We start from the raw sequence: 27187 nt of genomic DNA on the forward strand, positions 1-27187 counted from the left end.
ATGAAAGCATAAAACATTGGTGAAAGAAACTGAAAAGGACACACACACAAAAGGAAAGACACTCCATTTTCATGGATGGGAAGACTAAATATTGTTAAAATATTTGTACTACCCAAAGCAACCTACAGATTCAATGCAATTCCAATCAAAATACCTAAGACATTCTTCACAGAAATAGGAAGAAAAATCTTAAAATATTTATGGAGCTACAAAAGACCCGGAATAGCCACAGTTATCCTGAGCAAAAAGAACATAACTGGAGGAATCATATTACCTCACTTCAAATCATGCTACAGAGCTATAAGTAACCAAAACAGCATGGTACTGGCATAAAAACAGACACATAGACCAAGAGAACAGAATAGAGAATGCAGAAACAAACCCATACATCTCCAGTGAACTCATTTTCAACAAAATTGCCAAGAACATACATTGGGGAAAGCACAATCTCTTCAATCAATAACAGTGCTGAGAAAATGATATACGTATTCAGAAGGCGAGACTAGACCGCTACCTCTCACCATATACAAAAATTACATCCAAATGGATTAAAGACTTAAATCCAAGACCTCAAACTATAAAACTACTGCAAGAAAACATTGAAGAAACTCTGTAGGACATTGGAGCGGGCAAAGATTTTTTGAGTAATACCCCACAAGCAGAAGCAATCAAAGCAAAATTGGACAAATGGGATTACATCAAAATAAAGACTTCTGCACAGCAAAGTAAACAATCAACAACAAAGTGAAGATCCAACCCACAGAATAGGAAAAAATATTTGCATACTATTCATCTATCAGAGATTAATAACCAGAATAGATGAGAAGCCCAAAAAAAACTCAGTGGGAAAAATATCTAATAGTTCAATTAGAAGATGGGCAAAAGATCTGAATAGACAAATGGCAAACAGGCATGTGAAAAGGTGCTGAACATCACTGATCGTCAGAGAAATGCAAATCAGAACAACAATGAGATATCATCTCACTCCAGTTAAAATGACTTTTATTGGCTAGGCACAGTGGCTCATGCCTGTAATCCCAACACTTTAGGAGGCCGAGGCAGTGGATTACCAGAGGTCAGGAGTTCAAGAGCAGCCTGGCCAACATGGTGAAACCCCATCTCTACTAAGTCTCTACTTAAAATACAAAAAAATTAGCCGGGTGTAGTGGTGCATGCTTGTAGTCCCAGCTACTCGGGAGGCTGAGGCGAGAGAATCACTTGAACCCAGGAGGCAGAGGTTACAGTGAACCAAGATCATGCCATGGCACTCCAGCCTGGATGACAAGAGCAAAACTCTGTCTCAAAAAAGAAAAAAGAAAGGCTTTCATCCAAAAGACAAGCAATAATAAATACTAGTAAGCATATAGTGAAAAGTGAACTCTTGTACACTGTTGGTGGGAATGTAAATGAGTACAGCTACTATGGAGAACAGCTTGGAGGTTCCTCAAAAATTAAAAATGTGATCCAGCAATCCCACTGCTAGGTATATACCCAAAAGAAAGGGAATCAGAATATGGCAGGGATATCTGCACTCCCATGTTTGTTACGGCACTATTTACAATAGCCAAGATTTATGAGCAACCTAAGCATCTATCAACAGACGAATGGATTTTAAAAAATGGGGTACATATACACAATAGAGTACTCTTCAGCCATAAAAAAGAATGTGTTGCTGTCATTTGCAACAACATGGATGGAACTGGAGGTCATTATATTAAATGAAATAAACCAGGCACAGAAAGACAAACTTTGCATGTTCTCACATATTTGGGGGAGCTAAAAATCAAAACAATTGAACTTGTGAAAGGACAATCTTAGGGCCCCCAAATTGCTAAGCTAAAGGGAAAAGTCAAGCTGGGAACTGCTTAGGGCCAACCTGCTTCCCATTCTATTCAAAGTCACCCCCTTGCTCCCTGAGATAAATACATATCTGATTGCCTCCTTTAGAGAGGCTCATCAGAAACTCAGAAGAATGCAACCATTTGCTTCTTATATCTACCTATAATTTGGAAGCCCCCTCCCCACTTCGAGTCTTCCTGCCTTTGCTTCGAGTTGTCCCACCTTTCCAAACTGAAACAATGTTCATCTTGCATATGCTGATTGATGTCTCATGTCTCCCTAGGATGTATAAAACCAAACTGTGCTCTGACCACCTGAGGCACATGTTGTCAGGACCTCCAGGACATCCTTAACCTTGCCAAAATAAACTTCCCAAATTAACTGAGACTGTCTCAGATTTTCGGGGTTCACAAACTCATGGAGATAGAGTTTTCTTGGAGTAGTTTCATAGTTTGAGGTCTTGGATTTAAGTCTTTAATCCATTTGGATGTAATTTTTGTATATGGTGAGAGGGAGCAGTCTAGTCTCACTCTTCTGAATACGTGTATCACTTTCCCAGCACTGTTATTGATTGAAGAGATTGTGCTTTCCCCAATGTATGTTCTTGGCGATTTTGTTGAAAATGAGTTCACTGGAGATGTATGGGTTTGTTTCTGCATTCTCTATTCTGTTCTCTTGGTCTATGTGTCTGTTTTTATGCCAGTACCATGCTGTTTTGGTTACTTATAGATCTGTAGCATGATTTGAAGTCAGGTAATGTGATTCCTCCAGTTATGTTCTTTTTGCTCAGGATAACTTTGGCTATTCTGGGTCCTTTGTGACTTCATACACATTTTAAGATTTCTTTTCCTATTTCTGTGAAGAATGTCTTAGGTATTTTGATTGGAATTGCACTGAATCCATAAGTTGCTTTGGGTAGTATGAATATTTTAGCAATATTTAGTCTTCCCATCCATGAAAATGGAGTATCTTTCCTTTTGTGTGCGTGTGTCCTCTTCAATTTCTTTCACCAATGTTTTATGGCTTTCATTATAGAGATATTTCACTTATTTGCTTACGTTAATTCTGGCTGGGCACAAAATCGCTATTAATTCTCAGGTGCCCCAAATGTGTAATTTTGTGAAGCCTACACACCTACCCACCCACCCACTCAATAGTGGGACCTGGAACTCGTTGCATAACTCATTTTATTAAACATCTAAAATTGAGTACATTATAAACATTTTAAATTACTAGAACACTTTAAATTGGGTTCTGATTGCTAGACTGATCTTTGTGGACTGATCTTTGTGGATGCATATGAGACCTGATGCGTGCCTAGCTGTCGTAGCCAATAGAAGGATGAATTTCCTCTATTTGCTGACAACATTCTTTTTTTTTACATGAATGTTCATAGCTTTATTCATAAGAATCAAAAACTAGAGACAAACCAAATGTCTATCAACAAGGAAACGGATATACAAATCATGGCATATCTGTAACGAACCACTACTCAGCAAGAAAGAGGAACCAACTACTGATACATGCAACAATTTGGATGAATCTCGAATGCATATACTAAGCAAAAGAAACCTTACATAAAAGAGTGCCATCTGAATGACTTTTTTCCTTCAACTTTTAAGTTCAGGGGTACATGTGCAGGTTTGTTACATAGGTAAACCTGTGCCATGGCGGTTTGCTACATAGATCATCCCATCACCTAGGTATTAAGCCCAGTATCCATTAGCTATTCTTCCTGATGCTGTCCCTCACGTCCCCCACCCCCGACAGGCCTCAGTGTGTGTTGTTCCCCAGCATGTGCCCATGTGTTCTCATTGTTCAGCTCCCAATTATAAATGAGAACATGCGGTGTTTGGTTTTCTGTTCCTGTGGATAACATTCTTTAGAGCACAGTTTGTGGTCCTATTTTTTTTTTTTTTTTGAGACGGAGTCTCGCTTTGTCGCCCAGGCTGGAGTGCAGTGGCCGGATCTCAGCTCGCTGCAAGCTCCGCCTCCCGGGTTTACCGCCATTCTCCTGCCTCAGCCTCCCGAGTAGCTGGGACTACGGGCGCCCACCACCTCGCCCGGCTAGTTTTTTGTATTTTTAGTAGAGACGGGGTTTCACCATATTAGCCAGGATGGTCTCGATCTCCTGACCTCGTGATCCGCCCGTCTCGGCCTCCCAAAGTGCTGGGATTACAGGCTTGAGCCACCGCGCCCGGCCTGTGGTCCTATTTTTAAATTATTAGTAGAAAAAAGTGGCTTGACATAAATTACAAATGTATTTTCAGTAGTAACTGGTACATAAGAGTTATTCAATAAAGCTACTAAATGAAAATAAAATCAGTGACGTTTTCACAATCTAGAATTGGTTTATAAGATTGCCACCCAGCCGCTGAATTTGAGTTTTCTGGAAGGACATCTTGCAACTAAATCTTACACCGGTAAGTCATGCAGCTCTACAATGATGCTTCAGGGTACATAACTAGGCTCTTCTTTGGCCATGGTAGATGCTATCAACAGCTGCTTTAAAAATGTTCCAGCCAAAGTTATTTCAGCTATGATTTATGATGTGGAACTCTGGAAATACAGCAAAGAGGGCTCTATAGAACGAAAATATATTCAGTTACTATAGAAGCAGCCTTCTGAGGAAAACTTTCATTTTGCTTGAAATGGAATGGTCAGAGAAGATGGCAATAACATAGCTTATCTCTGATTTCATAATTTGATGTCGTCTACTATTTCCATATGGTTCTATCACCAGAAATATAAAATAGCAGCATTACAGGTATTATTATTAACTTGCCAGATTGCAACCTTTTACTGTTAGCCAAAAGCCTGAGAGAAGTGACATTTAAGGAAGGTTGTCCAATGGGCTTTTCATTCCTTTATTCTCAATTTTATCCTTGCATCAGATTAGGCCACTAGACAGCTACTACTTACTAGTCTGGCACATTTTGCAGACTCTTACATTGAATTATTCTTAAATGCTGTAATTTCCCTTTTTATCAAAAGTTACTTCAAGAAACAGTTTTGTGAAACTTACCGCAGCTTTTGTTGTAAAAATAATTGAGAATATCAATCATGACATCATCTAAATGTCTTCTATTAAAAAGTCCTAAATGAGGAATTCCTTTTAGAACTCAAGGCCAGGAAAGCTTTTTCTCCTGAAAATCCTTCCTCTTTTCTGATAAGGGTCATCAGCTAGCCTTTGAGCATCAGCCTAGCTCAAAGGTGCATGGAGAAAACACTGAAGTTGAAGCCTGGTTATGTTGGCCTTCAATTACACATCTGTATTCTCCTTTCAATTAGTCCTGATTTTCCACAACTATTAGTAGTTTAAATAAAGAATATACACTTTTAGTGTCTTCTGTGTAGTCACTTGTAAACCTTTTTGATTGAAGCAGTGTATGAATTTTTCACGTGTATATACAGATACATTAAATATAAAATGGTAATAAACTTACAATTTAAAGGAATTTATCTATCTACAATCACATACACAAGCATGTGTGTGGACACATACACATGGCATCAGTTTTTCTGTTCAAGATAACATACCTGTTTCATTCAATTAATCTAATAACCCAGTAGGAATCAGGCATTGTAGCCTGGGCATGGTGGCTGCATCCAGTCTGAGTTCCATGAGGACAGGGATACATGTGTTTTGTTCAACCTATCCCAACCACATTAAGTAATACCTGTCACCCAATAAATATGTTGAATAACGAATAGCTACTAAGTAAGTGCTATGGATGCACCTAGGAAGGAATGTGTAATTCACTGTGAAGCCATGAAAAAAGCCTTCACGGAGCCCCAAAAACTGAGAGATAAGAAGTGTGAATGCCTTGGAGTCAGGCACAGTGCTATGTGCCTGTAATCCCAACTACTTGGGAGGCTGAGGCAGGAGGATCACATGAGCCCAGGAGTTCGAGACCAGCCTGTGCAACACAGCCAAGAACCCATCTCTAAAAAATAATAAATAAATAAAAATAAATGCCTTGGTAATACTAAAGATAGAACCCATAAGTTGGTCTGTACATGACACTCCCCAGGCATCCGAGGTAATCTTAGGTTATCGTTCTCTGTGTATTCCAAGCACCTTCTGTTCAGATACTGCTACTTAAACATATGCTGAGGTACCAAATAGCAGAACATTCATACAGAAAATGGCATGGAGAAAAAAGCAAACGCAATGAATCTTAAACAGGAGCGATTTCACCTTAACTGGCAAATATAGCAATTTATAATATAACTTAATTATTGTGTTTATTCAGAATCCAATGCAGAGTCACTGAGATAATACCCCATTACTTAGCCCTCTTAAATTGTGGTAAAATACACATAACTTTAAATTGCCATTTCAATCATATTTAAGTATCCAATTCAGTGGCATTAAGTTCATTGATAATGTTGTGCAACACTACCACTGTCCATCTCCAGAACGCCACAAAAATCATTCCAAACAGAAACGCTGTATCCATTAAAAAACTCCCCTGTCCTCCCAACTCTACCCTTGGTAACATCTATTTTTGTTTCCATCTTTATGAATTTGCCTATTCAGGTAAATGGAATCGTACAGCATGTGGTCTTTTGTCTGGCTTATTTTACTTAGCATAACGTTTTCAAGGTTCATTCATGTTGTAAGATATATCAGAATTTTATTTCTTTTTAAGGCTGAATAATGTTCCAAAGTATGTTTATACCATATTCTATTTTTCCATTCATCTGCTGATGGCCATTTGGGTTGTTTTCACCTCTAGTCTCTTGTGAATAATGATGCAAGCACGATTAGTGTACAAGTATCTGTGTCCCTGCTTTTGGGTATATACCTAGAAGTAGAATTGCTGGATCATATGGTGATTCTACTTAATTTTTGGAAGAACTCCCTGTTTTCTACAGTAGTTTTGCCATTTGACATTCCCACAAGGGCTCCAGTTTCTCCACATCCTTAGCAACATTTGTTATTTTCTGTTTTTGTCTTATTTTTTATGAAAGCCCTCCTAAGAAGCATCTTGTCTAATGGTGATTTTGACTTACATTTTCATCGTAACTAGCTTATTGGCCATTTGTGTATCTTCTTTGGAGAAATATCTATTCTTTTGCCCAATTTTGAATTTTGTTGTTGAGTTTTAGAAATGGTTTTTTGTTTTTTTTTTTAAGAGACAGGGTCTCACTGTCACCCAGGCTGGAGTGCAGTGACATGATCATAGCTTGCTGCAGCCTCAGACACCTGGGCTCAAGTTATTCTCCTGCCTCTGCCTCCCTAGTAGTTGAGACAAGTGTGTACCATCACGTCCAGCTACTTACAAAACAAATTTGTAGAGACGGGGTCTTGCCATGTTGCCCAGGCTGGTCTCTAACTCCTGTCCGCAAGCAATACTCTGGCCTCAGCCTCCCAAAGTGTTAGGGTTACAGGTGTGAGCTGCCACACCCAGGCAGGAATTCTTTATGTATCCTGGATATTAATCCCCTATCAGTTATATGCTTGGCAAATATTTTCTCCCACTTTAAGGGTGTCTTTTCACTCTGTTGATAGTGTCCTTTGATGCACAGAAATTTTAAATTTTTATGAAGTCCAATTATTTTTGCTTGTTGCCTTGCTTTTGGTATCAGATCTAAAAAATCATTACCAAATCCAATGTCATCCAATGTTTACTTCTAAAAGTTTTATAGTTCTAGCTTTTATGTTCAAGTCTTTGTTCCAGTTTGAATTTTTGTGCATAGTGTTATAAGGTGAGCGTCCAACTTCGTTCTTTTGCATGTGAATATCATTTTTTCCAGCACCATTTGTTGAAAAGACTGCTTTTTCCCAATTGGATGGTCCTATCACTCTTTTTGAAAGTCATCTGGCCATATGCAAGGGTTTATTTCTGTGCTCTTTAGTCTATTTCAAACAGGTTTTGACTGCTAATAAAAGCAAATCAGAATATTGTTAAAATTAAATATTGCTACCTTCAGAAAATTACAGAGATAATATTCCTGGGATTACCAGAGGTGGTTAATATGTAGTAACCTTCCAAACCAAAATATGGTTTAATCCAGTATCGCAATGATATCATGTGACAATGTTAGACTATTCGTGGTAAAATGAAAGGAAAATGCAGTAGCATATGCCTGTAATCCCAGTACATTGGGAGGCCAAGGAGTATTGCTTGAGCTCAGGAGTTCGAGACCAACCTGGGCAATGTGGCAGAACCTCACTTCTACAAAAATACAAAAATTAGCTGGGTGTGGTGGTGTACGCCTCTAGTTCGAGCTACTCAGGGCCCTGAGGTGGGAGGATTATTTGAGCCCAGGAGGTTAAGGCTGCAAGTGAGCTGTAATCATGCCACTGCACTTCAGCCTGGGCGAGAGTGAAACCCTGCCTCAAAAATTTAAAAAAAAAAAAAAAAAAGGAAAAATTAGGCATCTTATTATTTTCGAAGAATTATCTCTATTTCAAATCATGTTGATGTTATTTGTTAGAAAGACAGAATATGTTCTTTGTTTATGAAAATAAATAAGAGATTGCCTACAGCTAATTTTTAGCCGAACCCAAAGCAAGACATTGCTCGCAAATGTTTTCATATGCTTTTATCATTAACACAGTTTTGGAATCTGAATACTTAACTAAGAAATCCGATTGTGATATATTTCCGAATATTTAATTTGTATTGCTTTTTGACAAACTTTTGTATATGGTTCCTGTGGACATGAATAAAGCATTTCCAACTATGTTGTATTTAACATTTTTCCTTTCCCATCCTCTAATCCACATTAACACTCTCTACAACATGAGACACAGCAAAACAATTGTGGTTTAGCTCATCAAGATGCCCTCTTTCTGCTTGAGCTGCGGTACACAGTACTGTGTATACAAAGAAAATATTCCTTACTGTTCACCTCTTAGGACCTATCTCTTCACTCCAGATTTAAAATCGTAGTGTTTGGAGAAAAGCCACGAATTAGAAACTCAATGTTTTATGATGATGAAAAGGTAAATATTTTAAGATACAGCATTAGTGAAATTTAATACCTACATATAATTGGTTATGAAGGAGTAATAGAATAAGAACTAAGCATCTTGACCTATATGTAAAAATCAATTTGACATCTAAGGTAATGCAATTAATAGTATCTGTTCACTGTGCTTTTACTTCTAAAATCCTAGCATAAAAGTAGTTAGGCTGTTATAATGATATTTACATTATCACTTTTCTGCAAAAACTCTGGCTCCTTTTACCTCTCTCCTTTATACTTATCCAACACTATCCTAATCCTGGTTAAGTCCAAATATCCCTTCCTAGAAACTTGCTGCTAGTAGCTGAAGATGGGCAAAACCCACAATCATGCTGATGGATTTCAATATAAATATATAGTCTGTGATCTCAATTATGCCTGACAATCCTTTTACAGTTTTCTAATACATTTGCTCTTCTACTTTTTAAGACAACTATTTTCTCATCTGTAGCAATTTATACCTTTCCTAAGACTTTTAATAAGCTATCTCATATTATCTTCTAGGAAGGTAGGGTGGAAGATAATATTTATTATATAGCCCAGGAGACTGAGTCACAGAGGTTAAGGCATGTGGTGGCAGCACCAGGCTACCCTCAGAGAAAGGAGTTTCCTGTCGCTAGAAGTATAAAAACTCAGTCAGGGATGTTATGAAGAAGATTCAGGTACTCCATGGGAGGTTGGTCCCCTTCTCCTCCTGTCCTTTTAATTTCCCTCTCTCTCCTCCAGCATGAAAGCGTGATAAAGTCTCCTAAAGATACAAACAAAGCCCATCTTGACCCTTCCCAGTCTGTGACTTTACTTTCTCTTTCCTCTTCCATGTATTACTAAGTTTTTTTCAGAGAGGTTTTTACTCACTGTCTCAACTTCCTTGACTTCCATTCCCCTTTTTCCTAGAATCTGGCTTTTGTTGCCACTGTTACTCTGAATCTGCTTTTGCTAAGACCATCTTGTAGTTGTCAAAGCCAATGGACACTTTTCATTTTTTCCCTTTCCTGATACCTATAGCATTTAACATTGTTGGCTGGCTGCTGGGTCTCTCTGAAACTTTCTTCTTCCAGGACACTATGCTTTTTTGGATCTGTAACTCTACTTCTCATTCTCATTCAAACCCTGTCTGTTCCTGACATGTTGGTTTCTCCCAAAGTTCTATCCTCAACCCCCTTCCTTGTTGTTCTCATCCACACCTGTGGCTTTCTCTATCTCATACATGCCATGTTCCAAAACATCTATAGCTCAGTCTTTCTATTCCTGAGCTCCAGATCCTTATGTCTCACTCCCTATTAATTATGCCAATTTAGAAAACTATCAAACTGGCTTTTAAGACAAATTAAAATCAAATTGACTATTTATTCCTTACCCAGTGACTTTTGGCCATAAAACATAGTATTAATTATAGATACTAACTGTACTGCAGTTCTAGATCTCAACTATCAAAACTGAAAAAAAAACCACAACGAACACCTAAAAGTCAACAGTATTTCATATACTTGAAAGTCCACAATTTACACGAGCACTTTCATTCTAGCTTTGTAAATTTAGATAACAATTTAGTTAAAATTACACATTGTAATGGAACAAGGGTTTCTATTTCCCTATCCTGATTTTGTTATTATTACTGAAGTCGAATAATTTGATATGACATGATTATAATGCAGTAAAATTTGTTGACAAGTCTTACCTGGAATTAAAAAATATTTAAAAATTAAAGCAAACTTAGAAAAAAATAAAAAGCATTATTTTTTGTTCTAACAAAATTTATTATGCAGTAATTACAAAGGTTAAAGCCTCTTCCATCTCAAATAAAAATAACAGTTATAATTACACACACCATATAGTACCTTATAGAATGATTCCAATAAATATCACAGGAAATACAGTGCATTTTCAAATTGGAGAGACAAAGACTTTCTCATTCACAGTGTTTGACATAGGAAAGCCTATTTACATATCAATCTGTATAAAGTCATGCTCTCAGTAACAGTCCATACAGAGCTGTGTCAACACAATTCTTTCAGAATGTGAAGTACCGGGCAAACCACTCCTGGCGCTGGGGATCTGGAGAAGCCACTGGAGAAGCTTCACTCTGAGCAGGACTGAATTCATAAAAAGAGAGACATGTAACCCAGCATTAAGTCATTTTGCAAAATGAAGGCAAAAGCACATAAAACATCAGCATAGATTACCACAATGGGTTCCCCATGTTGTAAGTCGTGTTTTAAAGATTTGCTACTCCCTCTACACTAGAATTATTCTCCACTCCATGAGAGCATAAGAGTGCATCAGCAGCTCAAATGAAGTCAGTTCAGGAGGAGCCACATCACAACAATCAAAAAAACAAAAAACAACTGCAAAAATGTCACCTTCTTTGAATAAAAAATTCAGTAAGAATTGTGGGAAATAAGAGAGAATAAAATAATGATTCTCTCTTTCAGCACCTTTTCTCTTTTAGTTGATTTTACAGATGTGTCCTTAAATATAACTAAAGTAACTAGTATTTTTTTTTCTATGTGCATTTTCTATTAAATTTTCATTTCATAATTCCCTATGCAAATACTCTAGGAAAGGGAGTACATTAAAAATATAATTTCCCCCCATCATTGATGTTATATCGTTTGTACTTATCTTAATTCTAACTAAAGATTCTTTGGGCTACTTAAGAAAACAAAAGAATCCCTACCGTCTTTGGGGAAAATTACAAGGCACGCAACAACGTGTAATGGAAACTCCAGTAGTCATGTTCCTTGAGCTCATGCACATGCATCTTATTGATACCTGAACATACCCATGCACAAGGGAAAATAAGCAACACAAAATATTTAGCAGGAGACAAATTCAGAGGTGTATTTGACTAATTTTCATTCTTGCTATTTTTTTTTTTGTTAATCATTAACTATGTCATTAATCACTTAGCCTAAAAAAACCTGCCTACTTGTAAGACTATTACTAGTGACACTGCTAAGATTTAGTAAGAATAAGAAAAAAAAGTAAAGCAGCAAAAAATCAGTAATAGTAAGATGAGCATAAAACAACAGTACTTTCTGACTTTATCTAATGGCTAAATTTCTAATGAAATTTGCATTTCATTCAAAATTTGCTAATACATTTAATCAACAACTGCAAGGTAACTTAAAATGGAATGGAAATTTTAAAAATTATTTATTTTTTCTAAATTTAGTTTTTGCATAAGTATATTTAAGTTCCCAGAGTTTGTGTATGTTTTTATTTTGACAATAAGCATATATATGTATTTATAAATAATCCTGGCAAACAAGAGAAAAAATAAACATATATAAAAAATAAAAAGCACTTAGTAAACAAAAAATTATTTTAAAGTTCTACAATAAGGATGAATTGTTAATTTAAAAATTGGTGACAACACTAAAAATAAAGTAATCGTGCATAATATTAAAATTCTAACCATATAAATCACATTAACACCTCTTCAAGTACTTAGAAAATTGACTGATGACCAGAAATTAGAAAAAAAATTTTAACACAGTCAAAAGGAAGTTCTCTAGAGAGGTGATAAATATACTTTGAAGAAAATATTTCATAGTAAGTTTTCGTAGGTTGTTCTTAAAGTAGTGATTTCTGCAATGTAAGAAGGTAAATTTCTCAAGTTAAAAAAGAAAAGAAAAAAACATTGGTGAGACGGGTCTCACCTCAAAAATGTCTTGGGCCCTTTAGGTGGCACTGGCTGTGGAAGTGGTTTGCTGCTGCTGAACTCAATATCGTGGACTGGAGAATTAGGAATGGGATCCAGGCGGTTAGGATGTCCATTGCCCACTCCACCAGATTCCAGAGCACTTAGATTGGGAACACTCACAAACCTGTTTGTTGGTGATTTATCATTCTTCTTCTTTTGCTGCATTAAAAATAATACATGTGAGGATAGTCCCTGCATGAGGACAAATGAGAAAATAGGAATGGTAGAAGATAGAAATTTGGCATAGGAAAATTTTGGAAGCTTTATGTTAAATTAAGATGTTAATTAACCAGTGTTACCCAAACTGTGGTCTGGGAATCCTTGGAGGTAATTTTTTATCTACATGGAATCCTCAGAGACAGACATGCTACCAGGACAGAAAGACTGAGGAAGAAACATTCAGGAGTCATTCACGAGGAATGGGAGAGAAGGTAAAAAGAGTGCCAAGGGGTAAAGAATACCCTTTTGGGAAGAAAAGGGGAAAAGGGTTGGGGGAGAAAGCAAGTCTTGCAGATAGAAGGTTAAATGGATTTAGGCTAAAATTAGGAGAAGGGGTAAAAGTTAAGCATAATTTTAAAAGAGAGGTCCATGAAATTTAGCCATCTGTCAAAGGGAGGCAGTTCTTGCCTGGAAAAAAAAAAGGAATGAGAAAATGCTTGGCAATGTAGTTTGAAACAAATTGCACATTTCTACTAAAGACCTAAAGCTGACTTAGAGAAATAATCTAGTTTTAAATTCACTGTGACATCTATCTTTCTGAAGAGGGAAAGTTTTATTTTCATAATTAAGTCTAATTTCCATATTAATTGGCTCATATTTTTTAAAATTTAAAGGTTACAAAACAATAGTAATCAGCTGATATTTAAATGTGACTTTAAAATTAACAGATAAAAAGACAAATTCCACTGTAGATTATCAAAATCTATCAGCTTACAATTCACGAACTTTAGTCTCAAAGTATTTTATTCACATCTCTAGAATCAATGATCGTCATCTTGCTATGAGAAGTAAAAATTAACGTGTTGTTAGATATTTAGAATATTCTCATCTTTTACTAATTAGATGTATACTAATTAAATTTGTAAGCTTTTTTGGAAAACAACTCGAGTTTGGGAAAAATGCAATTAATATACAAGACGGAACTTTTATTTATATTTATCTTATTGTCTAAACATTTTCTTCTGTCACATTCTGTGACTTGTAGAGTCTCTGACAAAAATCTTATTTTAGCATAACCAGAAAAAGAAAATAATAATAATAGCTTCTTCAGAACTATTTGTGAAAACTAAAGTCACTATTAGGAGTCAAAAGTAGTTTGAAAGTTCTTACAAAGATGTATCTTTTGCATTTTCTTATTCTAGTCACCAGAGGGCATAATTAAACCTACTTAAGGTTTCTATTTTAAGAAATCAAAAGAACACTGGTAAAGTTCTACAGTAATCATTTTGCAGCTAAAAAATTTAATTCCAATAAAATAAATAAAAGGAGTATTTTTAGTATATCTTTTTCCACAAACCTCATAATCTTGCTTTATAATTAAAATATTATTTAACCCTAAATTATGAATTTAAAAACTAAAACTAATTATAATTATTCATTCACCAATTATTCACTCAGAGCTTTCTATCTGCCAGGCAATATTTCAGACTCTGAGATACAGCTACATGCCTCTCCAGTCATTCTATTTTAGAAAACATTCACGTTTAAAGTTTGGAACACTTTAACTTGTAAAGGAAGGATAGATTCCGTGTTCTTAACAGAGAAGTTTTATGAGCTGTGAAAGGAAAGGAAAATTTCTGGGTAAAGGCCTAATAAAAATTAGGCATGACGTGAAACTTAATAAAATCTGAATTTGAAAAACAGCTTTGGAACTATCACTTTTGTTTATTCTGCTATTGATTTCTGCCATAAGATTCATAATTCCTATGAAGCCAATATATATATGTATATATATAATCATTTATTCTTTATTACTTGCTTTATTCATAGAATAATTTGTGGTGGCTTATAGGGAATGTGATGAAATTTTGCAACTGAACAAATATTTACTGAATACCGACTATACCCAAAACATGATTGGAGCCATGGGAAGCTGGGGTACAAAGATTTATAAGACTTGGTCATGTCTATTTCAAGGCTCTTCTATTTGTCCCAAGAGAGTAACAAGTATCAAAATAAGTCATATTCAATTTTAATTGTTAAGAACAGTCAGAAAGCCGGGCAAAGTGGCATACACCTGTAATCTCATCCACTCGGGAGCTGGAAGCAGGAGGATCGCTTGAGCCCAAGAGTTTGAGACTAGCCTGAGCAACATAGTGAGACACCATCTCCAAAACAAAAACAAAAAAACAAACCAAACCAAAAAGAACAGTCAGAAGGCTGAGAGAAGTAAAGCCGTTCTCTGATGATTGTTAGGCAACAAAATACATATCCAACCCAAGGTCCATTAAGATGTTAGGCCTTAAACCAGCAACAGCTGTTGGGTATCCAGGGCTGGAGTCTCTTTCTGGACCACAAGCAGAAGATTGTGAGCAATAAGAAAATGACAAGAAATACTCTTAAGAAGAGTCAGAAGGTTAGGTTTCTTTAGAAATATGAAAAAAAGGTAGAACCAAGTTTTATAATATTGGTAAAATATATTTAAAGGAATATGAGCATTATTCAGAGTTTCATTCTGAAAATGAACATACAAATAATTCATAAGTTTTAGGGCTAGATTATTAAATAGAAGAAAACATTTTTTGGGAGCTTTATCTAACTATGCTGCTCCAAATATTTTCACCATATTTTTAACCAACTTTTAAACCACATTCCTATTCTACAGTGTTTACGGCACATACCTTAGCCAATGGATTAATAACACCAACAGTAGGACTTGAGTTAAACACTTTGTTGAAGTTAGTTTCTCGATTGACTAATTCCAGCTGATAAAACTTATTATCCTCCTATGCAAAAGAATTATAAACATCTTCTAAATATTTTCTATGGAATATTTTAAAAACATAAATGTATAAATGCCATTTCATTTAAAATTTAATATAAAACCTGAATGAAGATTTATGTACTTTGTTTAAAGAGTTCTAGACCTGATTGCTGCTGTCTTAAGGAATGTTGGGGGATAAGTTTTCAACACCTTTTAAACCCTATACCCAAGCACTTGACCCTTTTCCTTCAAGAGTGGACCTAAATGTTTTATTTGGTCCCAACTCTGTTTCACAGGGCTATGCAGTTTGGGCAGATTTAACTCACATTAATGGGGCTCTGGGCATGACTGAATTATTTCCACAGATAAGGATGACAGTATATCATTAATCTTTATTTCTATTTCTTTTTATAGGCGTTTTTCACCATACCCAGCAATTTTTTTTTTTTGGTGTGTGTAGAGGTAGGGTCTCAGTACATCACCCAGGTTGGACTCAAACTCCTAGTGCTGGGATTATAAGCATGAGCCATCATATCTGGCCTCATTATTCTTCAGTACTATAAATAGATTCAATTGCATCTAATCTGAGATATTAATCTATGATAGCAATGGTAATCAAAGAACAGGGAAAAAGTGAAGGCCCATATAGAGAGAAAACCTTTACCTCTGGCTTCACCAACACGATATGCTAATTAAGTAAGCAGAATGTGGGAAGGCCATAAGTAAACACAACAGTGTGTGGGAGAATGCAGGGCTGTGCTCTAGCAAAACTAGATTCTAGTGAAATCTAGTAGAATTCTTTATGCCTCTCTTAGTCACCACTGTCTCGACCTATGTGCCTCACAGTCCATGGAATCACGCTGTTGTGGAAGGAGTATGGAACAACCCTTGGCTACAATCCTGGCTCTTCCCTGGTGAGCTGTGTTGCTTTGGAAAGTTGCTTTACTGTATTTGCTGTGAGGATAAAATATAATGATAACATCTCCTCAGTAAGAACTGGGAATTAATAGCTATTTATATGGAACACAGTTTCAATACATTTACTATGCTTGCTGATTTCATGTGTGAAATATAATGTGCCATGAGTCTGCTGCTATCAGATGGAGCAATCTATAAGGCCTGTGCTCATGTTCACAATATGTAGAAAATTGGGTGGTTGGTGGATTGAAGCAGCACACGCTCATCTCTCCAAAGCCTGCTCCTGGATTCTACCTGTGATCCCCAATGTACTACCTATTGCTTTCAGCAGGAACCTCTAGTCTCAGCCAACAGGCTGCCTCTCTTAAATGCAAACAGAGATGCATTGAGGAAAAAGGACTTCAGAAATACATGTTGCTCTTATGCTCTTTTTGCATGCTACGGTCCAAAGTCGTCTGCTGAAGATATGAACCGTTAAAGAGTATATTCATTGTTAAATCTGTATTTTTTTAGCTAATAAACTTCAGAGTCATTAAGAACCCAGTGTTACTGACTTTCCAAGAGAGAACCTCAGCGTTACTGACCTTCCAGGAGAAAGCATGCAACTTTTCTGAGGCTAGACTATGGAACACTTTTTCTATAGAGTAAAAATTCTGGATTAGTGTTTGCTAGGACACATTTTAGGAAATCAATATGCTCAACTCGTTAGTGTACAATACAGGCTAATGCATGAATGTGCTGGCTTTTCTTCGCTAGCCAATCCTAATTCTACATGTGTGACACACATACATATACACACTTCAATGGTATATTAATTGTATACTGGCAGTGACATATTATTAAACATTCAATAGGTATCAAAAAGACTTTCTTTTTAAAAATATGAAAGACGTACAATTCCCTTCCCCTAATGCCAAATTTAAATTTTAAAAATTACTTCATATTTATTCATAAACATTTCAATAAACTTTCAATCACAATGCACACGTTCTGTGTTTTCTATTTTCAGTTAGCATTACTTAAAAAGACTGTCCCATATTTTCCCAATCAATATCTATTGATTACTAACATGGTTAGACTAAAACCAAAACATCTTACAATTAGTTTCTTTATGATCTGGTCTCTTTCAGTAAGCATAGCTTTTAATTCTGTAATCATCTGTATATCTTCTGGTTTTGATTCTCTCATTAGATATTTTTCTTCCATTTCTTCTAATCTGAAAACAAGAAAGACTTTAGCTCATTGATATCACTCAGATACATTCTTCTGTAATACCCACATTAAAAAAATTAGTCTAGTTGAACACACACAAAAATCCAACAACTTCTTTTTTCCTTAAAACTTTTAAGCATAATGACATGACTGCTTCAAGAGCAGTAGTTACACTAAAGGCTTTAAAGGGTAGATGGTACTATGAAAGGCTTTGCAGGTTATTTTCTGAAGAAGTCACTCATTTTAGGTCATTCCAGAGTATTTGGAGAAGAGGTGAGGAGTAGTTGGAGATAAGCTCTGCAGAAGAAATTATATGTTGAATGATACTAACCTGACAAATACAGGTTTGATACTAGAAAGGCAGGCTTACTATTACAACTGCTTATCACAATATAATACTGTGTGATAACACAAGACTTGGTAACATATAAAAAGGACGAGAAACAAATACAGATGAAAGAAAAAGGACACACATGTATGACAGCAGTTTTTCCTGGTTTACAGAAAATAAGGTTTAAAATTCTATATTATCAGCCAGTACATACAAACTGAAAAAAAAGGTTCATCAGGTAAGAGAAAAATTATGTGCCCTTCTAAGCCTATTCTGTACTGAATGATATGAGGTGGTAACAGGCCTGAATGCCCTGATCACTAAAATAGAGGCCACTTTTTATAAGCAGGTGACATATCCTGCTGAGTCTAAGAATATAGGATGGGGCAGACTGAAGAGAATACAAATGGAAACTGCTGGCTTAGTTTCAGAAAAAGCACTTTCAATTTCAGAAAATGCAAATAATTAGAACAATTAAAAAATCTTATTGTTTTCAGGATATAAAGGATAGAACTTAAACAGAATTTCAATAACATTATTCAATAGAATTATGGTTAATAAAGATTCTTAGAAAAAATTATTCACTCATGAATACTGAGTAACTTGTAGATGATCTGGTCTTCCAGAAGTCAGTTATATACTCCTATTCCCACCCAAAACCCTAGAGAGGTACCTGAATCTCAATGTATTTGAGTACCATAAAATCCCTCCACAAATTCAGCCCAAGCTAAAGATTTGGAGATAATGTATTAGGCTCTCTATCCAGTCCCCTGGCTAAAGTTCTCAATTAGGGTGTTGGGAGGTATGAAGGTGATGAGGAAATGAGGAAGTCATTGTCTCAGGATCAGCTGGGAGTTTGTCAGATCAGTGTGAGGTAAGTTGTACAACAGGGGCGTCCAATCTTTTGGTTTCCCTGGGCCACATTTAAAGAATTGTCTTCGGGCACACATAAAATACACTAACGATAGCTGATGAGCTTAAAAAAAAAAAACTCAAAAAAAAAAAAAAAATCTTACCTTGTTTTAAGAAAGTTTACAAATTTGTGTTGGGCCGCATTCAGAGTTGTCCTGGGCCGCATATGGCCTGCGGGCCGTGGGTTGCACAACTTTGCTGTACAATGTGTTAAGTTCCACTATCTTTACTTTTGTTCTTTTGTGACAATAAAGACCAAGTGAAAAATAATGTGATTTGTTTACTCACATAAAGTGACCTTGCATTTTTCCCCAATATGGCAGAGTTAATTCTTACGTATTTTATGGGCAAAGATTTTAAGAAAGTCAAGAAATACTAATCTAGTAAAAGAAATAGCAATTTGGGTTTTATGTTGGAGAAACCACAAGATGTCACTGGAGCACTTTCTTTTATCATTAAAAGCAAAGTACAAGATTTATGAACTGCTTCCCGCAGCTGAGCAAGAATACTTGGTATAAATGGTAAGCAACTAAATTTAAAGCCTTATTTAAAACTATTATTTCTATCTTTTTGTTAATTGAAAAGTTAAGGTAAAGTGAATCTAAAGTGATCAGTTAAAATCTCTGAACCACTTTTTTTGCATAATAAAGGTCTACCCCTGAATCCAAATTGCAGTGTTTTGTTCTTAGCTTAAACATCCTTTGCCTACAGAATTACTATCAGTTAATCTTCTCTATAAAATATCTGATACAGTTTGGCTGTATCTCACCCAAATCTCATCTTGAATTTTGTCCTCACAATCCCCATGTGTTATGGGAAAAACCTGGTGGGAGGTAACTGAATCATGGGGGCAGTTATCCCCTGCTGTTCTCATGATAGTGAGTTCTCAAAAGATCTGATGGTTTTATAAGGGCAAATCTTTTCCACCTTTGCTTGGCCCTTCTCCTTCCTGTCACCATGTGAAGAAGGATGTGTTTACTTCCCCTTCCACCATGACTGTAAGTTTCCTGAGGCCTCTCCAGCCATGAAGAACTGTGAGTCGATTAAACCTCTTTCCTTTATAAATTACCTCGTCTCGGGCATGCCTTTATTAGCAGCGTGAGAACGGACTAATACAACATTTTTACATCACCAAAAATGTTTAATAAGAAAAATATCTGGATATTAAATGGGAAAATATAATTGATTACACATAGAAAAAACATAACCCATGTAAACACAAACAGGAAAGCATTAAAGGAGAGAACAAGTAATATGATATAGATTTAACTTGCAAATATATTTCAATAGTTACTAGTCTTTCAAAATTCTTATAGAAAGAAAACTTGGTACTATTCCAATATCCATTTCAAGCCAAGACTAGTCAATATTTTTCTTTTCTTCAGTTGCCGCAAGCAACCCTTGTAACCAGCACTGCTTCTAAAATTTAGTCCAGGTGTGAACAACTGGTAACATAGTTTTTTTTTTTTTTTTTAAATTATACTTTAAGTTCTGGGATACATGTGCAGAACATGCAGGTTTATTACATAGGTATACATGTGCCATGGTGGTTTGCTGCACCCATCATCTACATTAGGTATCTCTCCTAATGCTATCCCTCCCCCTGCCCCCCATCCCCCGACAGGCCCCGATGTGTGATGTTCCCCTCCCTGTGCCATAGGTTCTCATTGTTCAACTCCCACTTATGAGTGAGAACATGCGGTGTTTGGTTTTGTTCCTGGATATACAGTTGTTTTTAAGTTTGTTCTTCTTTAATCTTCCTAATCGCAAGAAAAAAAATTGTTTGGGTGTATACATATACATATATATACACATATATATATACACACACATATACTTTTTTTTTTTTCTGAGATGGAGTTTTGCTCTGCCGCCCAGGCTGGAGTGCAATGGCACAATCTCAGTTCACTGCAACCTCCACCTCCCGGGTCCGAGTGATTCTCCTGCCTCAGTCTCCCGAGTAGCTGGGATTACAAGTGTCTGCCACCACACCCGGCTAATTTTCATATTTTTAGTAGAGACGAGGTTTTATCATGTTGGCCAGGCTGGTCTCGAACTCCTGATCTCAGATGATCTGCCCGCCTCAGCCCCCCAAAAGTGCTGGGATTACAGGTATGAGCCACTGTGCCCAGCCGGGTCTATGTATCTTAAATGGCCTTCATAACTTATGTTCATTACTCTAGTTCACAACACTCAGGCCTTCAGCGTAAATGCTAGCTAGAATCTAATAACATTGTTTTATTTGCACAAAATTTACATTTATATAATTATAGCTTAGCTTCTGTTTAGAATACAGGATAACATTTTCAGTAGTGATAAATGTTCTACTGTAGTGATACCAAGTTTTCCTGTTAAATATTTAAGTTAAAATAAGTCAATTAAAAATATTAACAAAATAATATACGTAGCCAGAAATGACCCAGTTCCCAGGGATGTATATGAATGATGAAAGCCTGGGAAATGCCGCCTTGAGAGTACCACACAAGTGTAGCCTTTTACTCAAATTTTATGGATTTCCATTAAAAGTAATAGAAGAGAGAAGAGAAAGGGGAAAAAAAGGAGAAAGGAGAAGTAGAACATATAAAATTACTAATTAGGGCCACTGATGGATTCTCACCAGGCATGCGTGCCCTGCTTTCTTTGACTCTGACAATATACAGGTCAATGTCTGTGATTCATGAACAACACAGGACTAAATTACAAATGCCTAAAAAGCTGTATACAAAGTTTCCAAGTTATAGTCTGGTTAAGAAAAAAAAAAGGATAAAAAATAAAATCAGTGAATTTTAGAACCAAAAATAGTATACTATCGTTTCATAACCAAACAATAGTATATTATGCACACATATATCCTAGGACTTTAATTTTATAAAGATGAAAAAACTCTATTATATCATCATTTTCTAAACTCTTAAATAAAGGAAATATACCAGTTGAAGCATTGTAACGCTGAACCCTTCTTTTCCCATAAATTCTGCAGACTCTGATTTGTGACAAGACTACTTCTATACCTCACAAAGCTTACAAAAATAATCTGAATGGTAAATTAATAATCAAGGGACAACAACAACAAAAGTTAATTGAGTATTATAAATGAAAGGACTCAAAACTTAAAATTAGTAATTCAGGTATGACGGAGTGCTTCTTTTCAATTGGGGATTACTGACCTATTTAAATCTAAGTACAGAAACTCAACATTTCTCTCAAGAAGAAATCATCTTCTGTGAAATAAACCTAAACAATCAATAATAATCTCAGAACCATCTTTTTGCATATTAAAAAATCGGCCATTACCTCAAGTTGTAAAGAATGTTTTCATTTAGCTTAAACTTTCTTTACTTACAGAGTAAATCATTCAGATAAAAAAAATCAAACAGCCCATTCTCTCATTTGTTTCTAAAAGAAACCAGAATCAGGACATTTTTATTAGATATAAAGTTTTTACTACTATATCACTGAAAAATAAAATTTTTACAGAACTCTCTGAAAATCTAAGACTTTAACTTTCAGCACCAGAGAACAGGATTTCTAATAATCGTCATTCCATAAGCAATATAGAACTCATCACCATTTCTACAATACTTACAGACTTGGGGTATTTCCCATCCTTTACATGTGTTGCCCCACCCTTCCCTCTCCAGGAAGGGAGTTCAACAGGATTTGGGGCAGGAGCAGAAGCAAGAAGGTGTATCTGCCCCCAAGCTTCCTCAGCGGCAGGCTGCACCATGTCCTTTCAGCCCCTACTACCACCGCCTTCCAGGAATCTACAGGACTCTTCTGATTTCAAAGTTTTAAAGCCAGGGTGCAGCTGAGAATAAACTTCAACAGAATTCCCCAGTCCTTGGGAACAGTTCATATATTGTTTCCCACAGCTCCATAAGTTGGAACCAACTCTCCCTGCTCATTACCTGTCTAAACCCAAACCATTCAGCAGATCCAAGCAGGCTGCATTTAAGGATATGGAACAGAAACAACCAATTGTCTAAAACTATGCTTTACAACATTGTAGCCATTAGTCTGCATATGGCTACTTACATTTAAATTAATTAAAATTAAATGAAATTTAAAAATTCAGTTCCTCAGTTATGCTAACCCCAATTCAAGTGTTCAATAGCTATTTTTAGCTAGAAGCTACTAACCTGGACAAAGCAGATACAAAACAGTTTCATTATCACAGACAATCTATTGAATAGTGCTGGTCAAATATCAATTTGATATGTGTTTGTTTTTAACTAAAGGAGTAAACACCTAAAGCTAGGGGGTAATTACCTGCTGGCAGTAGGTTTCTGCTGAAAAAAGAAACATGGCTGGTTAGCATGGACCCAAGTAGAAGCATTAAAATGAAAGGAGGGTCTAGCAAAGCAGGTAGTTTACTTAAAAGTAAATACTAATTTTTTGATTATTAAAAATGATCATAAAATCAAAAACTAAGTTTTTTGCTACCTACTGAAGATTCATAATGTGCAAAACCATATGCAACAGAATAAAGGAAAAACAAGGACACAACCTTTACTCTTTTAACATTCCTAAGGAGACAGGACACACAGATAGACTGATGTTATTCTTTCTGTGACCATGCTTTTCAGAGCATGAAGTGGGGGACGCCAAGATTTCAGTCTCTGTCTGAGGAATATCACTGACGCCAGGAAAAAGGATAGCCAAGGAACTGAGTCTATTGTAAACCATTTCTGCAAAAGCATGAGGTTATGAGCTGTTATACAAGGCAGATACCAGAGCTCATACTTGGCCCAAAAGGATTTAAAAATCACCTCTAATAACAGCAAACACCAAAATCAGAGTGACCATCATCAGTCAACTGCCTCATCCTAATTAAAGAACATATAGCACTGCAATTACCATCTGTAACACAGCACTAAAATTTTCTTTTTGAAGTATCCTTTCTATTAGAGTCAAAATAACAGCTAATCTGAGGTTAAACACAGCGCTCCTAAATTTAGTATCCACATATGAATTTTCTTATATAATATAACTTACGACACTTGTAAAGCTGCATTTATTTCCTTGAGTAGCTCGTTAGTCTTATTAAAATCTGCCCGCATGATATTTTTCTCTCTGAGGTGGTCTGCTGTCATGACATCCAACTCTTTTTCAAGCCTCTTGTTTAAATCTTGTTCATGCAACCTGTTTGATTTATTTTTAGTTAAGAAAATGTTACTCTGAAGTCAAGCTTTCAAAACTTTCTATTATTCTACCAGATTTGAAATGGTTTTTGGTATAATATATAGAAAATTAATGTAAACAGCCTAAATTAAGCTACTTACTTTCTGCTATAAGCTTCTGGCTTTGTTAAAGTTGTCTCCTTTAATGCTTTTTCAAATAACATTTTTAAAAGATTTCAGTTAATTATATACAATTTCCAAAGTGAATGAATACATGTATATCATTCAAGATACAAACATTTCATCTGTGTTCTAGATTATAATATAGTCATCAAATAAAGTAAAAAGTGGTCTTCAATATTTTACTAGAGAGGTAGTCTAGTCACAAAAATAGGCATAGATTACTAAATATCAGCACAACAGTTTTTCAGATGACACTGCATATTCCTTCCGTTGTACTTAATGGCATACCTTATCTGTTGGTTAGATTCACTTCGTATTCTGAGAATTTCTTTCCCCTTAAATTCCAGTTCTTTGGTTAGGGCACTTATATTCTCATGAAGGTGCTGAACCTCCTTATCCAATTCAGAGATGTGATGCTCTCTGTGTCTTAATTCCTCTTGTAGATCTGTAATTCTACACATGTGCTCCTTACTCTGTAAAAAAAAAAAAAAAAAAAGTAATTTTTAGAAGTTTTCTACATATTTGATTTCTGTGTTTATCTGCGGGAAAGAAAATGACACACTGGAATGTCAAATGTAATCATTCTGACACTGCTTCTTCAAAAGCAAACTGCTGAAGTGAGAAAACCTCAAGGCCTCTTCTCTTTCCACACATATACGTGTGTATATGGATATAGCTTCAATAATGTCAGGTTACAAGGAACCCAAAAGGTCAAAGGACATCTCTCTCATTTTACAGATGAGGAAACCAATGCTCAAAGATGATTTATGACCAGTGGCTGAGTTGAGATTAGAACACAGGGCTCTTACATTCTCAGTAAGTTTTACATGATTTTGAAGAATAATTGTGGCACCACTGCCTAGAATCTAGAAAGTGCATCTAAGGAGGCCCTCCCAAAAGAACACTCATCACATGGCTTACAAAGCAGACTTAGTTTAGTGCTGCTCTAGCAGTTATCTGACAGTTAAGCTCCCTTCTGTGATCGTGCCACCCCAGTCTCGGTGACAAAGTGAGACTCTGTCTCAAATAAATAAAAAAGTTAAATAAAGCTCTTCAATATAAATAGAATGTGATAACCAGTGAAAATAAGAGTTACTACAAAATAATTTTCAGAAAATTATGAACATTCAATCTATTCAAACAGTACAGAATACTCTTACTTACCTGTCTTCTGCTGATGTCTATGCTTCTCTCTAATTCCATTTTAGCAGCTGCCAATTCTTGATGATGATTATGCCGTAACAAATCAATTGCAGCTGCATGTTGATGGTTGAGTTCTGAGCGCAAGGAAGCTGGAATTGCAAGGCAAAAATACGTTTGGTACCTTTAAAAAAATATTATCAATACTTTAGATAAAAATTATAGAAGTAAAAAAAAATTATTTAAAAATCAGAACACTTGTGTATGTCCATTAAATTAATAGATTATTACAAACTCACAAATTTAAATATTATAGACTACAATATACTATCATGAATTTAAAGTTAATCTAGCTTTGATGAGGATATAAAAAATTTCAAATGTTTAAGTGGATCAAGGCATTTTTATACATGCTTTCAGTATGCAGGTAAAGTGCCAATGGAGATGAAGTATTTTTAATTCATCTCTTTCACTATTAGAATAATAAAATTTGGTCAGGCACAGGGGCTCATGCCTATAATCCCAGCACTTTGAGGGGCCGAGGTGGGTGGATCACCTGAGGTCAGGAGTTCGCGACCAGCGTGACCAACATGGTGAAACCCCATCTCTACTACAAATACAAAAAATTAGCCGGGCGTGGTGGTGGGTGCCTGTAATCTCAACTACTCAGGAGAATGAGACAGAAGAATTGCGTGAACCTGGGAGGCGGAGGTTGCAGTGAGACGAGATCACGCCATTGCACTCCAGCCTGGGTGACAGAGTGAGATTCCATCTCAAAAAAAAAAATAAATAAATAAATAAATAAATAAATAAATAAATAAAATTTTAGAGTTTAATGGTACCATAACAAATATTTAGGAGGCAACTTCTCACCCAAATAAGAATTCTTCAAAAATATCCCTAAAGGAGCCTGGCTGGTCAGTGTTGTTAGTGATTTGAAGGTCATCACCTTCATTTGAGTTTGGGATTATTTCATACAGTCCATAAACATTTATTGAATGCCAGGCACTATTCTAAGGGGGAATGAAATATGACAGTATCTCTATAACTGCATAGGGTTGAGGGGAAGACATTATGCCAGAAAACTAAGTAGGGTATCAGAGATGACTATTAGGTATGACAAAGCACAGTACTGGAAGAACTCAAATGTTCTAGGAAAGGGAAACTGGGGAAGGGAATTGTCACAGTAACTGTCTGAAGACCAAGTAAGAGTTCTCCAAATAGAGAAGGAAAAAGTATTCAGGAAGAAGGGATATCATGGGATATCATATATAGAACAGAAAGAACCTGGTCTGTCTGGCAAACTATAAGAGGGTATGGCAGGAGGCCACAGTGCACATGGTCATACTGTAAAGAAAATGGAACCTAGTGGGAGAAAGTTTTAGTACAAAATGTGTTTTATTTTAACCTAAGGCTCATAGTTCTCAAACTTGGATATGTTTGGTGGTATGCGTGAAGGAACCTGATCATCTTCTGAAACATGAATTTTACTTGAAGATTTTTGGAAAATCCATTAATTATATATTATATAAACAGATTTAAGTGAGTAAAATACACATTTATAAATTTTAAAGTGAAAATATGAGACTTCAAAGACAAGCTGTGCTTGTAGCTAGCCAATTCAAGCTCCTCTTGAGACCGCCATGTAAAGCATAAGTTGTTTCCCCTGGTGTTAAGGCCTTTTTCAGTGGGAAACGCACTGAGGTAGGACATGAGGAATCACTAAAGGATTTGAAGTGGGTTGTCACATGGTGAGATTTGAGCATTACAAAGTTTACCCTGACTGGAGTTTAGAGAATATACTGTGTGAAAGGAGATCTGCAAGGTTATGGCAATAATCCAGGTGAGAAATGATACAACCAAAACCAAAGTATGGCAGAGGACTAAAGAAGAGGAAACAAATAGAAGAAATGTTTAAGAGA

General features: G+C 36.0%; 1 protein-coding gene across 6 annotated transcripts in view; it reads right to left on the minus strand.

Annotated features, from left to right (window-relative positions):
* Window positions 1-10488: 10488 nt before the first annotated feature.
* LOC105465509 (family with sequence similarity 184 member A) overlaps window positions 10489-27187 on the minus strand; it is a 128583-nt gene continuing 111884 nt past the window's right edge. The window contains exons 12-19 of one of the 6 annotated variants that reach the window (XM_071096367.1): window positions 25290-25417; window positions 24414-24598; window positions 23818-23964; window positions 17466-17583; window positions 15367-15471; window positions 12483-12685; window positions 11498-11592; window positions 10544-10913 (exon numbers count right to left, since the gene is read on the minus strand). In XM_071096367.1, coding sequence (XP_070952468.1) covers window positions 11583-11592; window positions 12483-12685; window positions 15367-15471; window positions 17466-17583; window positions 23818-23964; window positions 24414-24598; window positions 25290-25417 — 896 coding nt within the window. In that variant the 3' untranslated portion in view covers window positions 10544-10913; window positions 11498-11582. Of the gene's footprint in view, window positions 10914-11497; window positions 11593-12482; window positions 13154-15366; window positions 15472-17465; window positions 17584-23817; window positions 23965-24413; window positions 24599-25289; window positions 25418-27187 lie in introns of those variants that run through there. The other 5 variants (XM_011713959.2, XM_071096368.1, XM_011713960.3 and 2 more) reach the window with 5 other exon arrangements.

The sequence above is a fragment of the Macaca nemestrina genome, chromosome 5, assembly GCF_043159975.1.
Source record: "Macaca nemestrina isolate mMacNem1 chromosome 5, mMacNem.hap1, whole genome shotgun sequence".
Lineage (NCBI taxonomy): Eukaryota > Metazoa > Chordata > Mammalia > Primates > Cercopithecidae > Macaca > Macaca nemestrina.